We start from the raw sequence: 13,779 nt of genomic DNA on the forward strand, positions 1-13,779 counted from the left end.
ATACTTCTAGTTATTTTTATTTTCATATTTTCTGGGGGCAAGGTAGGGACTGTGAATGGTCCTGATCTAGAGACCAGGTACCACAATGTGGCTAGGGTAAAAAAAAAAAATTTTTTTTTTTTGTTTCTTAATCTCTCATTTTTCTTTTCTTTATAATTGGGTGACATAGAAGCAATCTTTCTGCAGAATGCCCTGCCTGACTCTCAGGATTGTCTGAACAAGTAGGAAGGAGCAGTTTCATTGAAAGGACCTGGAACGATTTTTAAAAACAAGCTTTTTGTTGGCTGGACTGTCCTTTGTCTATAGTTGATTTTGATGTGAAAGAAGATGAAAAAGGAAGGCTCTTCAGGTCCCTTCAGACTCAAGTCAAACCCAGGTTCCCTCTCACGTGCTGTGAGTTGGATAAATTTCTCCTCCTTGCCCAGGCAGACAAAGAGGCTGTTTCGCAGTGATGGAGAGCTCTCAGTTTGTGGGCAGCAGGTGGAAGCGGATGATGAAAACTGGACCTACAGAATCCAGCCCAGAAAAGGTGACTTGACTTTTTTCTATTTAAATATTTTTAGGAGTTTGCTATCTAGAATTCTTGGTTTCTATCACTGAATTCTGTTCACGATTCTTGGCCCCGTTAGGAGTTTTTGTGTGTTTTTGTATTGGAATTCAGTGTCAGTCATTTGTTTGCATGTCTAAAATAAAAATGCTCCTTCAATTAGATTCAACCTGAGATTGTGTCCTTCTAAGAAGGATAAAATAGCTGTTATGTGTCCTCCGCACTGCCCCCCACCCCCAAATCATATCCGCACGCTCATGTGACTTGTGCAAAGTTCAGTGGTAAACTACATCCTGGGAGGAATCGTCTGCTCTTTACAACAATTGAAAGTTAGGACATGGAGCTCTTTTCTGAAACAGCGCACTAAGAAAACTTTGGGAATCGTGGATAAACTTTTTGCATATTTCTTTAAGAAGACTGATGAATTACACAAACGCTTGAATTAAACAGGTGTTGGGGTGACATCGAGGAAATGAACACACGAAGTGTGATATCCTGGCCAGAAGGAGTTTTTGGATTTCTTTCAAGTTCCTTTTCAGACCATTGCTGGTCTCTGCTCTCAGGTTTAGCATGTTTTGTCTTCTTCAAGGTGAAGAAATATAGCAGTCCTGGCGGAAAAGAGGGAAATATTTCAATATTTCTTAAACACACCCCTGTTTTATATTTAGAATTTCTGAGGTCTTCCTTTTAGAATGTTTACTGGAGAGACTGAATTGTTAGGCTCTAAAATGGTTTCTCCATTCAGAGCCGTGTCACAGCCTAGTGGGGGAGCACTATTTAAGGTTTACAAAGGAACCTCGTCCAGACATTCCGCATGCTTGTATTTTCCCTATTTATCACATTCTTCCCGTGCCAAGAGAAGCCTCACTAAAACCTTTCAGGGACCTGTCCTCCCCCTTCTTTGGGGAAATAAAACTGCTGAAACGTGAGAGAGCTAAGTTAAATCTGTGCTTATGGGGACAGTAATTATATTCCATGGACTGAGAATTAAACGCACCCTTCTTCATGGATAATGTGGGTTAAGCCATTTGCTCTTGTCTGTTAAACTGTGGCACAAGAGGGACTAGTTAATGCTCTTTGAAGATGTCAGTTGTTTATTATGTCAAGAAGGGGGTCCACAGTGGTCTGCTGATACTGAGCCGAAATACACAGGTTTTTAGTTCAGATGCTGTATAATTGCCAGGCGTAGAAAAGCCATTTGTGCTTTCTGGCTGGAGTTGTGTAGTTTCGTAAGTCCACGAACTTTACTTTTCTAAATCAGGAATAAGCTGTGGTTTTGGTAAATGGGTGGGTTGTAATGTTCAAAGGGTGGATACAGTAGTACTGTGGTCGCGAGAGGGTGTAGTTTTAATTCCTTTGGCCTTTGCCAGGGGTTGCTTTTTTATGGCTTGTTTTGTTTTAAATCAGCTGCTGTCAAGTTTCTGTTAAAGATTGTGTACATGTGAGCGCGCGGCTTTAGGATTTCCATCATAGATGCGCCATCTAAATTAAGGCTAAAGGGAAAGAGACTGTGAATTTGCATGGATTACTTTTAGTTGGGAAATGAAGCAAATACTGTACACTTGACTTGTGAAAAATAAAGAAGTCATTGTAAAGACCAGGGGCGATTTGTAGAGGGAGGACTTGTTTATGTAACAATACAAAAGATTGTGCCCTTTATCCCTTACAGTAATAGGGGATACAGTAGCCTCCTGAAGATAAATGGTGGTATAATACAGTGTGTAAATTTGTATGGTCCTTAGAAATAGTTGGACATGGATGATATTATCACTTTTGACATGTGCGGTTAGGGGAAAGTCCTTAAAAAGCTGCCTATAGATCAGAATTCGTGGTCTTAGATTCTTTTTTCATATTTGACTTGCAAAAGAAAATTGGCTCCCAACTTTGACATGTTGCCTCAGGGGCATTATAACAGTTGATCTTTATTCCACATAATTCTTGCCTTTGGAGAAATACAGAGTGACATTTGTTTACGCTTACAGATCAAAAGAGGGAAAATCTTTCAGAAAAGTTATACAGGATTGGAGTTTCGTTTCATTTTTTTTTTTTGGAGCATCAGATAAATTTGCTAAAAGTCTAACAAGGATTATCAGTCAGTGCTAAGAATGCCCAATGGCCATATTAGGATTTGTTTGCAAATAAATATGCATCGAAGACATATTGGTCTATGGGGATTGTGTAGCATCTTTCTCAGGCATCCAAATCCACTTTCCTTTCAGCCTGCTCCCTAAACCCCTGACCTTATATTCACATTTTTTGATATACACAGGTTTCTAAAAGCCTGCTCGCCCTTCTTCTCCCATGCATACATATACTGCCATCAAGCAGTGACAGCCAGAAGTAGGGCAGTGTAGCTTAACAAGTCAGCCTTGTGTCAGTGGTCCTGTCTGTGTTCTTCCCTCTACCCGCCGCACCCCACCCCACCCCCAAGGGATCTCTGTCTGATGAGGTGTCCGGTTCTACAGACTTTCTCCCTCCCATCCAGCAGCTGCTGCAAGGCCGGAGTGCTTGCCCTGCTCCCTGCCTACATCTCCAGGTCACATTGCTTTGCACAGTTAGCCCCCTGAATCCCTACTATCAGTGTAGGTACCGCTTATACTCGAGAAGCTAAGGATAAAATTCCTGAGCCTAAAAAGTAACTAGAAGATACGTATTTATGTGTCCAAAGCAATCACAAGTAAGGACCTGTGTGCTTTCTCTTGTTCTAGCACATGGCAAGTTTCAAAACTCTCTTGCGTTGACATTTGTACTCTGGAAGGTAAAAATGAATTGAGTAACAGCAGTGACCCGTCCTTATATTCTTCGTGTGATGTGACCCACTCTAACAGCAGATGATGTTTCGACTTAATTAGCCATAAAAATCAAGGGTGTGAATCACTGTCCTTTTGAATGTTACATTTAGTGAATCACGAGCTGTTTTGCTAGATGCCTGTGTAGTCAAAAAGTAGAAGTCAGTTGTAGATGAGACCGTATGTTGCTTTTCACGTGGAGTTGTGAGACTATTTAGGAGGAATTCTCATTGAGTACCACGTGTGGGATACAGAGAAATGTAGCACACAGGCCCTGAAGTCATGGAGTTCATACTTCAGTGGAGAAGCAGATAAGGCATTTAAGGGAGAATTAAAGAGAAAATGCAGGATAATTGTGAAAAAGTGTCAAGTGAGTGGCTTAGATGAGAAGGTACTTTATATGGAGCATTTCCATGTTTTGCATGGTCTTCTGGCTGTGCATTGATTTCAACAATATTTAATGAGCTCCTGCTTTGTTTCCAGCACTGTGGAAGGTTCTCAAGGGAAACTAATGACCAGTAGTAGTTATTCTGTGCTTCCCCTGTCTTGCTTACTTACTCTTCTCTTGTCAATTAAAACCAAAAGAGGAGGAATAATAATGGCGTATCCTCTCATTGAGCAGAGCGTGTTTTGTTGGAGCCCCAGTTCCGTGTTCAGCTGGGCAGAGGCATGATTGATGATCCTGGTATTGGCAGGTCAAGAGACTGGGTAATTGACATGCCAGGCTGCAATTTTAAAAATGCTTTCATTCTGTTCTTCTGGACATTGCCATGTGTATTAACAACATTACCAAATTTGAATCATTTGGATTTCCGTTCCCTCCCTTTCCAGGAACGACAAAAATGACCAGAGAATGACCTTACTAGATACCAAGGGTAATGAATAATCCATACACTAGATAATCAATTGTGTGGAGTTGGCTGTATTTAAAATAATTTCATCCCAGTGTCCTCCCTAATAAAATAGTTGCAGAAAACAGAATCCTTGTGCATAATTAGATTAGCAGTGACTTCAAATACTACAGTGGAGGAAAATGGCATGGCAGACCAAAAGCAAGGTCAAGATCCTGTTTCTGTGTAAATACCTGTAATTTAGTTTTGATCATAAAATCCTTAACAGTATAAGATCTAAGAACATTTCCTTCGTGGCATTAAAAGAACCTGAAAAATATTAGCAGATATTGTCAAAGCAGAACCCCAAATTTGATAGTAAAATTAAACAAGGAATATTTATCCTGAGGGTCACTATGTATGTTGGAAAAATAGCTCAATGGAGTTTATCTTGGTGTCTTAATAAAAAGAGATAAGAATAATATTCTCAGTGCAGTGAATGTAATGTTTTCTTTCTTTCTACTGAAGTTGTGATTCTGTGAGACAGTGAGTGCCACTTAATATTTTAATCTGGTTCATCGAGACTGCCCTTTATTAACCTTTGATTGTTTTTTCTTTTGAAGTTGGGAATCTGTTGTCTCGCTGCCTTGCTTTATTGCAAAAATGATCCTGTTTGTTATTAAGTTGATGAAGTTCTGTTGAAATGATACTTTAACGAATACCCTTCTTTTATTGTTTTTAAAAGTTTGTGGGCTTGTTTTGAGACTTAGATACTTTTTTAGATTACTGGAAGTATCATAGAGTAATGAAGGGAGTTACTTATTGTCAGAGCTTGGGTTTGGAAGTGAGTAACCTGTGTTCTTTTTCTTTCTTTTTAAAAATTCAATTAATTAATTTACAAATTAGCGTATAGTTAATATAACCTGTGTTCTTTTCCATGGAAATGTCTTTACTGGGTTTTGAAAACTTTTTTGAAATTGTTCTTTTCAAACAGTTATTTTAAAAATAGTTTAAAATGACACTACACATTAATTAGGGTTAATTTTTATGTCTCTTACAATTCATATTATATTTATATAATTATGTATCAATATTAGTCATAGAAAGTGTTATATTTTCATGTAATTTCAGGGGTTTGGGGTTTATCTATCATTTTCTATCAAATTGAATGATGTGTGTGTGTGTGTTTTGTTTTTACCACAGTATTTCCTATCAAATACTTCAGGTAGCTCCAATCTTATGAGTTTTACCTCAAGACCTGTTGTGTCTGCAGCCATCTGTCCATCCTTACTGTGGTCCAGGCCCTCATCAGCTCTTACCTGGCCTTCTGAACGGTCTTCTACTCTTGTTATCTTCACTCTTGCCACCTTTGAGCTATTCTTGAGTCTACACTGTAAACAGAGTAATCTTCCTAAAATACAAATACCATAGTCCCCCCTTATCCACGGTTCCACTTTCTACGGTTTCAGTTACCCGTGGTCAACTGTAACCCGAAAATATTAAAGGAAAATTCCAGTTTTAAAAATTCATACGTTTTAAATTGCACGTCATTCTGAATAGCATGATGAAGTCTACCAACATCCTACCCTGTCCTGCCAGAGACATGAATCATCCTTTTGCTCAGGGTATCCCGCCTGTTAGCCACTTAATAGCTGTCTCATCTAGGTTATCAGATCGACTGGTGTGGTATCATGGTATCGCAGTGCTTGTGTTCTAGTCACCCTCATTATACTTAATAACAGCCCCAAAGTGCAAGAATGATGTTGATAATTCAGATAAGTCAAAGAGAAGCCATAAAGTGCTTCCTTTAAGTGAAAAGCTGAACTTCTCAACGTAAGGATAGGAAAAAAAAAAATCATAGGCTGAGGTTGCTAAGATCTACGGTAAGAAGGAATCTTCTGTCTGTGAAATTATGAGGAAGGAAAAAGAAATTCGTGCGAGTTTTGCTGTTGCACCTCAAACTGCAAAAGTTACAGCCACAGTGTGTTGTAAGTGCTTACTTAAGATGGAAAAGACATTAAATTTGTACAATAAGATATTCTGAAGGTAAGAGAGAGGCCATATCCACATAACTTTTATTACAGTATATTGTCAAACTGTTCTATTTTATTATTGGTTATTGCTGCTAATCTCTTATTGTGCCTCATTTATAAATTAAACTTTACCATAGGTATGTATAGGAAAAAACAGCGTACGTAGGATTCGGTACTATCCTCAGTTTCAGACACGCACTGGGGGTCTTGGAACGTATCCCTTGTGGATAAAGGGGGACTACTGTCTAATGGGGTCATTCTTCTGTGGCTCCCAGTGTGCGTGGAATGAAGTCCTTATCATTTAACATAGCAGGAGATCCTCCTCCATCTGACGCCTGCCTGTCCCCTCTCCCATTTAACTCCAGAAATAGCAAACAGACCCATGGCTCTTTCACAGCTCCAGAACTTTCATCTCCCATTCCATGAGTCAGATGCTCCAGTCTCCTCCTCTGCCTGTTACTTCCTGCTTTAAAACTGTGAAGTCCTCCCTGATTCCCAGAGGGTAGAGCTGATTTCTCCCTTCTCTGTGTTACTCCTGACCCCCTGCATACCTTTGTAATTGCGTCTATCACACACCAGGTTGTACTTATTTGTTTACTCGTCTGTGACCTGAGCTAGACTGTGAGTTCTTTTAGGACAGAGACCAAGTCTTCCTTACCTTTTTTATCCCCAAGGCTAAGTACCCAATAAAGGGATGCTGACTGGGTGAACGTAACCCACCTGGGACACTGTTAATAGTGCTGTTTGCCCAGGCCCACGTGCCAAACAGTACTCTCTGAATTTGCTTACAGCATGGTGGGTTATAGGTAGCACTGCATGCTTACTTTGTCGATTATACTGGTGAATATAATCTTACAAGTGCTCCTGACTCTGGACTTTTCTGAGTGTAACAAAAGAGAGGGTGCAGTTTGTGGGAACATAAATTTGGTGGCAGTCTGCTGTTTCCTGTTGCTCCACGCAAACCGTGTACGTATGAAACACTTTGTACAAGCGTTTGATCCTGGCTGTTTTGACCATGAGTAAAGTTGACTTAGTGAAGAGGGATGAGGTGTGGGTTGGACGATGCCATGCCTGATAGGGAGAGGCAGCTCGGCGCTCTCGCAATCTTTTCTTAACCGGTTTTCCTGCTTTCACTCTTGTTCTCCCTCACCCCAAGCCGGGCAGTCTTAACACAGCAGCCTCAGCAACCCTGTAAAACATCAAACATAGGTCGAGCCGTGTAACTTCACTGCTTAAAACCCTTCTCAGACAGTTTAATAACGTCTTTACAATGTTCTTTGAGGCCCTATGTGATCGGCCTCCCTCACCCCATTGCTTCCCCAGCCTCATCACCTGTGCTTTCCCTTCACTCTCCAGTAAGTCAGACCAGGCTCCTTGCCGCTGTGAGAATACGCGGTACAGCTTGACCTTGCCCTCCGCTTAGAATCCCAGCTGTGCACACAATTCTCTCTTTCCCTCTCTCACTTTGGCCAGGTTTTCGCTCAAAAATCATCAGGGACCTTATTTAAAATTGCCACATCTTCAGAGAGTTGGCACATGTATGGTCTCCTCATTTCCCGTGCCATCCTGTGGAACAGTGATTGGCTCAGTAGCACTGGTTCCACCATGAGGCTAGACTCCAAGGGAAGCATCTTGCCCTCTGCAGCTGCATTCCTTTCCTTTGGTGCTCTGCCTTGTGGATGATGGGGATATAGTCTAAGCGGGGACACCAGAGTCTGAACTTGGATGCACCTGCTCTGGGATTGCTTAATGCCAGCAGCTCTGCACCGAGCTGCCTGTAGGAAGTTGATCTTTTCATGAAGCCAAGCTTTAAGTATTTACCGATGTGAATAATTTTCCTATTCCAAGGTAATGTTTGTCACTACTTATCAGCAAATAGAAAGGCATGCGTGATCTAAGCAGTCTTCGCTGCCGTCACTTGATGATAGACTTAGCACTTATGTTTCCAAATAAACATATATGTTCTCCCAGACCTACCGTAGTGTAAGCCATGACTCCATCTGGCACAACTTCTGCTGACATCTCTTATCACATGGGCATATCAATGTTAGTGTCCCCCATTGAATTCTGAAACCCTACGGGAAGATAATTTGCCTTTTTTGCCTTTGTGCTACCTGGACATTTTACAGTGCTTAGAACAGAATATATTAGATGGTCAATAAATATTTATCAGACTAAGAAAACACAAAATGTTTCCTTATAAAACAGATATCTAAGAGAAAGAAATGAAGGGAAGCAAAGATTTAAAAAGCATATATACAAGTAGCTTGAGACCTTAATAAAGTTCCAAGTGGATTTCCACCTGCAAAAAAGCCAAAAATAATAATAATAAAATTGCCACATCTTCATCCTGACCCTTCTATCCATATCTCTGTTTTACTCTGAAACGCTTTCCACCATCTAATATACTATATACTTTTTGTATTTATTTTCAGTACTGCCTGTCTCCTCAAACTAGAATTTAACCTCTAAGACAGGAGTGATTTTTTGGATTTGTTTTGACAACCAGTGTTTCCCCAGGCCTGGCCCATAGTAAGTGTTCAGTAAATTTTCATTGGAAGGGAATGAATGGTGCAAAGACCACGAGGTCAGGAAATCTGGATGTTTTGCTTCTGTCACTCACTAATTGTGTGACCTGAAACAAATCACATGATCTGTTTAAGCTCTAGTTTTCATTTCTGTAAAATAGGATAATACCTATACATCATACATATGGGTAGCAGGTACAGCTTGTTTACTGAATAATAAACATGAGTGTGTGTTTTATAGATACTGTATCAGCCTACAGATTGAATCTGGTTGTATTTAATGGTACTGCCCCTGGGTTGGCAATCCCTTCACTATCAATAGTTGAGTGAAAAGATGTCTTTATCCTGGTATAGAATATATATATACTAATCTCAGAATTTTCAGTATAGAAGTAATTGCTTTTAAACTACTTGTGTAACCTAGGCAACCCAAATGGAAGCTATCACTTTCTTTACATAATTTTCAAGTAATTTATACCTCAGTTTTTATGTCAAATCCTGAAATGATTAAAATACTAAATTGAAAGCTGTGTCTAAATCAATCAAGCCCCCGCCCCCCTTAAGTATTAACAATAGCTAACATTTAATGGGTGCTTGCCATGGCTCGACACTCTTAATGACACAGTACATGAATGAACTCATTTAATAAGTACTGTCTGGATACCATAAGTAGTCAATAAAAATAATAGTTGGTTTGATAAGGAAGGATTAGATCATTAGGGAGAACTGAAAACTGGGCAGAGAAACTTATATGTGGTGAGACAGGGAACCAAGCATAATTCTTCAGAAAGAGAAATGGCATTGAAAGCACTTAGGGCATTTTGGGGTCTTTGACTCGTTAGCTTCTGTTTTCAGGGCAAATGCTCTGCTTTGAGACTATTTGGGTATGTGCTTATTTGAAGCCCTTTTAAGTCTAGCCTGTGTCTTATCCAGTGTCTTGTACTTTACAGATAGTGAGTAAATACTAGTTGTGTGAACACGTGATAAGCAGTGCTGGAGGAAATTGCTCTGGTTTGGGCGTGCAGAATGGATTGGAGCGTTTGGAACTAGAATCCTGCCATATAGGGGCTGTAGAGGTTGAAAAGAGGCAAAAGTGCTGGTCGGGGCTTCCCTGGTGGCGCAGTGGTTGAGAATCTGCCTGCTAATGCAGGGGACACGGGTTCGAGCCCTGGTCTGGGAAGATCCCATATGCCGTGGAGCAACTAGGCCCGTGAGCCACAACTACTGAGCCTGCGCGTCTGGAGCCTGTGCTCCACCAACAAGAGAGGCCGTGATAGTGAGAGGCCCGCGCACTGCGATGAAGAGTGGCCCTCGCTTGCCGCAACTAGAGAAAGCCCTCGCACAGAAACGAAGACCCAACACAGCCATAAATAAATAAATAAATAAATAATAAATTTTTAAAAATTTAAAAAGGAGTGCTGGTCGAAGCGATTATGTAGGCACATGAGGAAAGCAGTTACGGAACCACAGATTTCCATGTTAAGCCCTTTTTGTTAAGGTAAGTAATAGTTTTTTTTTTTTTTTTTTCCGGTACGCGAGCCTCTCACTGTTGTGGCCTCTCCCGCTGCGGAGCACAGGCTCTGGACGCGCAGGCTCAGCGGCCATGGCTCACGAGCCCAGCCGCTCTGCGGCATGTGGGATCTTCCTGGACTGGGGCACGAACCCGTGTCCCATGCATCGGCAGGCGAACTGTCAACCACTGCGCCACCAGGGAAGCCCAGTCATAGGTTTTAATAATTACTTGTTAGTGTAGCAACAGTATCTGTGATTTTCAAAGGCATAGTTACACTTTTCTAGCTTTATGAAATGTGGGTAGTTACACCTTGTATTTCTAATCTTCCTAATTAAAGGTGATATTTATGGTGATCACTGTGATGATAAATGCGATTGGAAAACTTACATGTAATCAACGTATGCATTGTTTCTAGACACAGATGTGTGTTGTGTGAGGCTGGGGGAGCCAGAAGCTGGTTGCAGTGGTGTCTCTGCGGTCTGCCACGCTTCAGCCTTTACTGAACTTCTCTGTACCATCAAATGCAGCATTGCAAGGTGTTCTCTTGTCATTTATAGCTGGCATTTGATGAGCGACTAGTCAGCAGAGACATTAGATCAACAGCTATTTATTTAGTTCTTGCTAGAACCCATCACTATGCTGGGTGCATCACATTTTGGCCATTTATACGTGTACAATACATGGTGAGCGCTTGCCCAGGAAGCAGGTGTCTGAGACCATCTCCCTAGGGGCATTTGTTAGCAGGAGTTCTCAGTTAGTTCCCTCCCTCAATACCACCCTTTACTTAGTCTTATTCCCAGGATCTGGGTGTGGGTTGTGGATTCTTGGATTTTGAGAGCTACTGTTGCCTTGTAGACTTGATATAAAGCAACACCTTGAGAAAGCCATTTGGAAGAGTGAGCCTCTCCTAGATTCAACGTGAAAATGGCTTGGCTTGTGAGTGACCTTGAGTGACCTGACACACAGCCTTCCCTACAGCAGGCATTCGTTAAGGCTGGTGGAATGAAGAGTGACTCTATCCTGCCATTTTCATGCCCTCCTATTTTCAGAAAAGGCTGTGTTGGGGGCAGTAATGAATGGAAGAAGGTGGCAATAGATAGGAGTGAAGAAGGGAGGATAAAGATATAAGGAGAGAAGAGATAATGAGTCTCCATACATCTCTATTCTGCCTTCTTTTTGCGAACACTTTTCTGATCCCATCTTCTAAATCAATAAAATAATAGTAGTCTACTGGGACTCTGACACGTTTCTGCATATGCCCCTTGCAGGACTAATTGTGCGCTTGTAATAGTTAAGGTTTGCTTGCTTTTAAGGCATAGCTTAATAAAGTTTCTGTACATGGTTGAAAGAAGTGTGGAGTAAGGATAAAGGCTAATCTGTTCACTGGTTAATATAATTTCAGTGGTGCAAGTGAATTGTCAGATTAGAGTTTAATGTATATTTATCTTTCTGTAAGGGAAGCCCAGTTATAAATAAGTAAAAGCCACAAGCAGTTGAGATTTCAGTAAACTGTATCACTTGGTTTTTGGGGTTTTTTTAGTAAACTTTGAAAAGAGAAAGAATAAATATATTTTATTGTTGTTACAATTCCTTTGCCTCTATTCCTGAAGGTTCGCTTTCACTTTGTAACTAGAAGCGCCTCAGCTAAAGTAGAAGCTGGGTATCTGGTGTTTCCGGATTACATTTTGAGATACGCTGGAATTCCTACCTGGACACAGGTGTGTATTGCTTCAGTCTTGAGTGGCTGGGGATTCTTTTGCAAAGAATATGGAAGTCAGTTTGAGTTTACCCTGGTGGGCAGTTGTTGGATTCGTTGCTCTGGTCATCTTGACTGGTGGTTATTTATTTACATACTTTTTTTTCACTAATGGAAAGTACCTGGAGTGCTTTGACTTCCTGGAAAAAGAACTTTGATTTTCACCTTAAAGTAATTTTATTCCAGAGTTAATCAACACACTGTATTCCAACTATGAAAAGATTATTTAAGTCCTTTCTTTCCTTGCTACCTTTCCACGTCCAATTCTTTGTCCTTAAGTATGAATGTCTGAATGTTGTTCTATTCTAAGGACCCCGGTTCTGTTTGATTTGTAAGCAATTTTTGAGACAGCTTGTTGCATTTGGGATGTTCTTGTGTGCTTTAGGAACCTGGAGAGTTTGGGATTGCTCTCCTTCAGTGTTCCTTTGGACCATCAGACCTTGGTTACTTCCCACACACTGGGGTATGCATTAGTTTGTCCCGTGGATCTGTGTGCTCCTGTCATTGTAACTAGGGGAGAGTTATGTAACTGAGTTGAGAAATCTAAAAGGTTATGTTTCAATTCCAACTAATAAAGGTCTGAACAAAAGCACAATCGCTAAAGTTTCCTCCAGTTTCTGAGAAAGTTAAGCTAAGTTTCTCTCCAATAAATGTTTGCTTGGAATGGGAGAAAGAACCTTCTGTAGTAGATCTATGATGTGAATGTTGAGTTTTTCAATGCCCAAGGAGTTTAATTATAGTTGTTTAAGTCAATGACTTTCAGAAGTTTTGCCTGTGTCCAGAGTAACAAGTACACGTTACTTTTGTTCCTAGTCTATACAATGCATATAAACACACACATAATTCACATACATACATACATACACACGTTTGCATCTATATACAATGAAACAAAAGCTTTGTGAAACTACTTACCTTTATTGCATGGCTACATGTGATACCCTCTCTTTTCTCTTCTGTTTTATTCTGTTATATTTTATTAGACAGAAGACGTCAGTCCCGACCTACTAAATTGATTTTTATCACTACCTATTAGGTCACAGCCTTTGACTGGCCAAATAATGCTTTCAGAAGACTTCACTTCTGGTGGTAGGGTTTTATTATGCTGTGTTCCAGATAGCTCCCTCACAAAGCGTCATGGAGTTTCTGCAGCTAGTCCATCATCATATTACTGTTGTAGGAAGGCCTCAAACACCAGAAGTATCTTGAGATGGAATGCAGATTACTGGTGCATCTCAGAAAAACCACCCGGTCTGAGAACTGAGCAACGCTGTTGAGCACCTGAGCATTCACTCACCGTAGTAAGCCCTCTTCTAGGTTTCCCTCTGTGCCCCCCAGCCCAGGGCCATGCTGGCGGATAAGGGGAAATGCTTGAAAACTCGCAGGCAAGACTGAGCGATTTCCAGCATGGACCTTGCTCCCTGCTGGAGCACAGCTGTGCAGAGCCTGCTAATGCACTCCGTGCGTTACTTGCACCTGCTCCCCGGCCCAAGGGAAAGCTCATGAATAGCAGTGTCTGACGAATATCTGCCCTAGTCTGGAGATTTCTCTGTCATTATGCTTACTGGCCTGTTGTCCGTCCCCCATAGAGGAAAATTAGTTGAGAAGTTCAGTCCATTTAACTTTACTTTCAAATTGTTGGACTCTAGCCTGTATGTATCAGAGATCCTATGTCTGAACTGGAAGAAAAGCTGCATTTTCTTTGAAACACAGTTATTGTAAAAAACTGACGACTGATAAGAGATGCTTTTCTAAATTGTGTTCATATGGACTACACGTTAGC

General features: G+C 40.9%; 1 protein-coding gene across 1 annotated transcript in view; it reads left to right on the forward strand.

Moving 5' to 3' along the window:
* Window positions 1-327: 327 nt before the first annotated feature.
* Window positions 328-13,779, forward strand: part of NHSL1 (NHS like 1) — a 128,319-nt gene continuing 114,867 nt past the window's right edge. Inside the window, exon 1 of the mRNA XM_065889101.1 lies at window positions 328-529. Coding sequence (XP_065745173.1) covers window positions 328-529 — 202 coding nt within the window. The remainder of the gene's footprint in view (window positions 530-13,779) is intronic.

This window comes from Phocoena phocoena, chromosome 12 (assembly GCF_963924675.1).
Source record: "Phocoena phocoena chromosome 12, mPhoPho1.1, whole genome shotgun sequence".
In the NCBI taxonomy this organism is placed as follows: domain Eukaryota; kingdom Metazoa; phylum Chordata; class Mammalia; order Artiodactyla; family Phocoenidae; genus Phocoena; species Phocoena phocoena.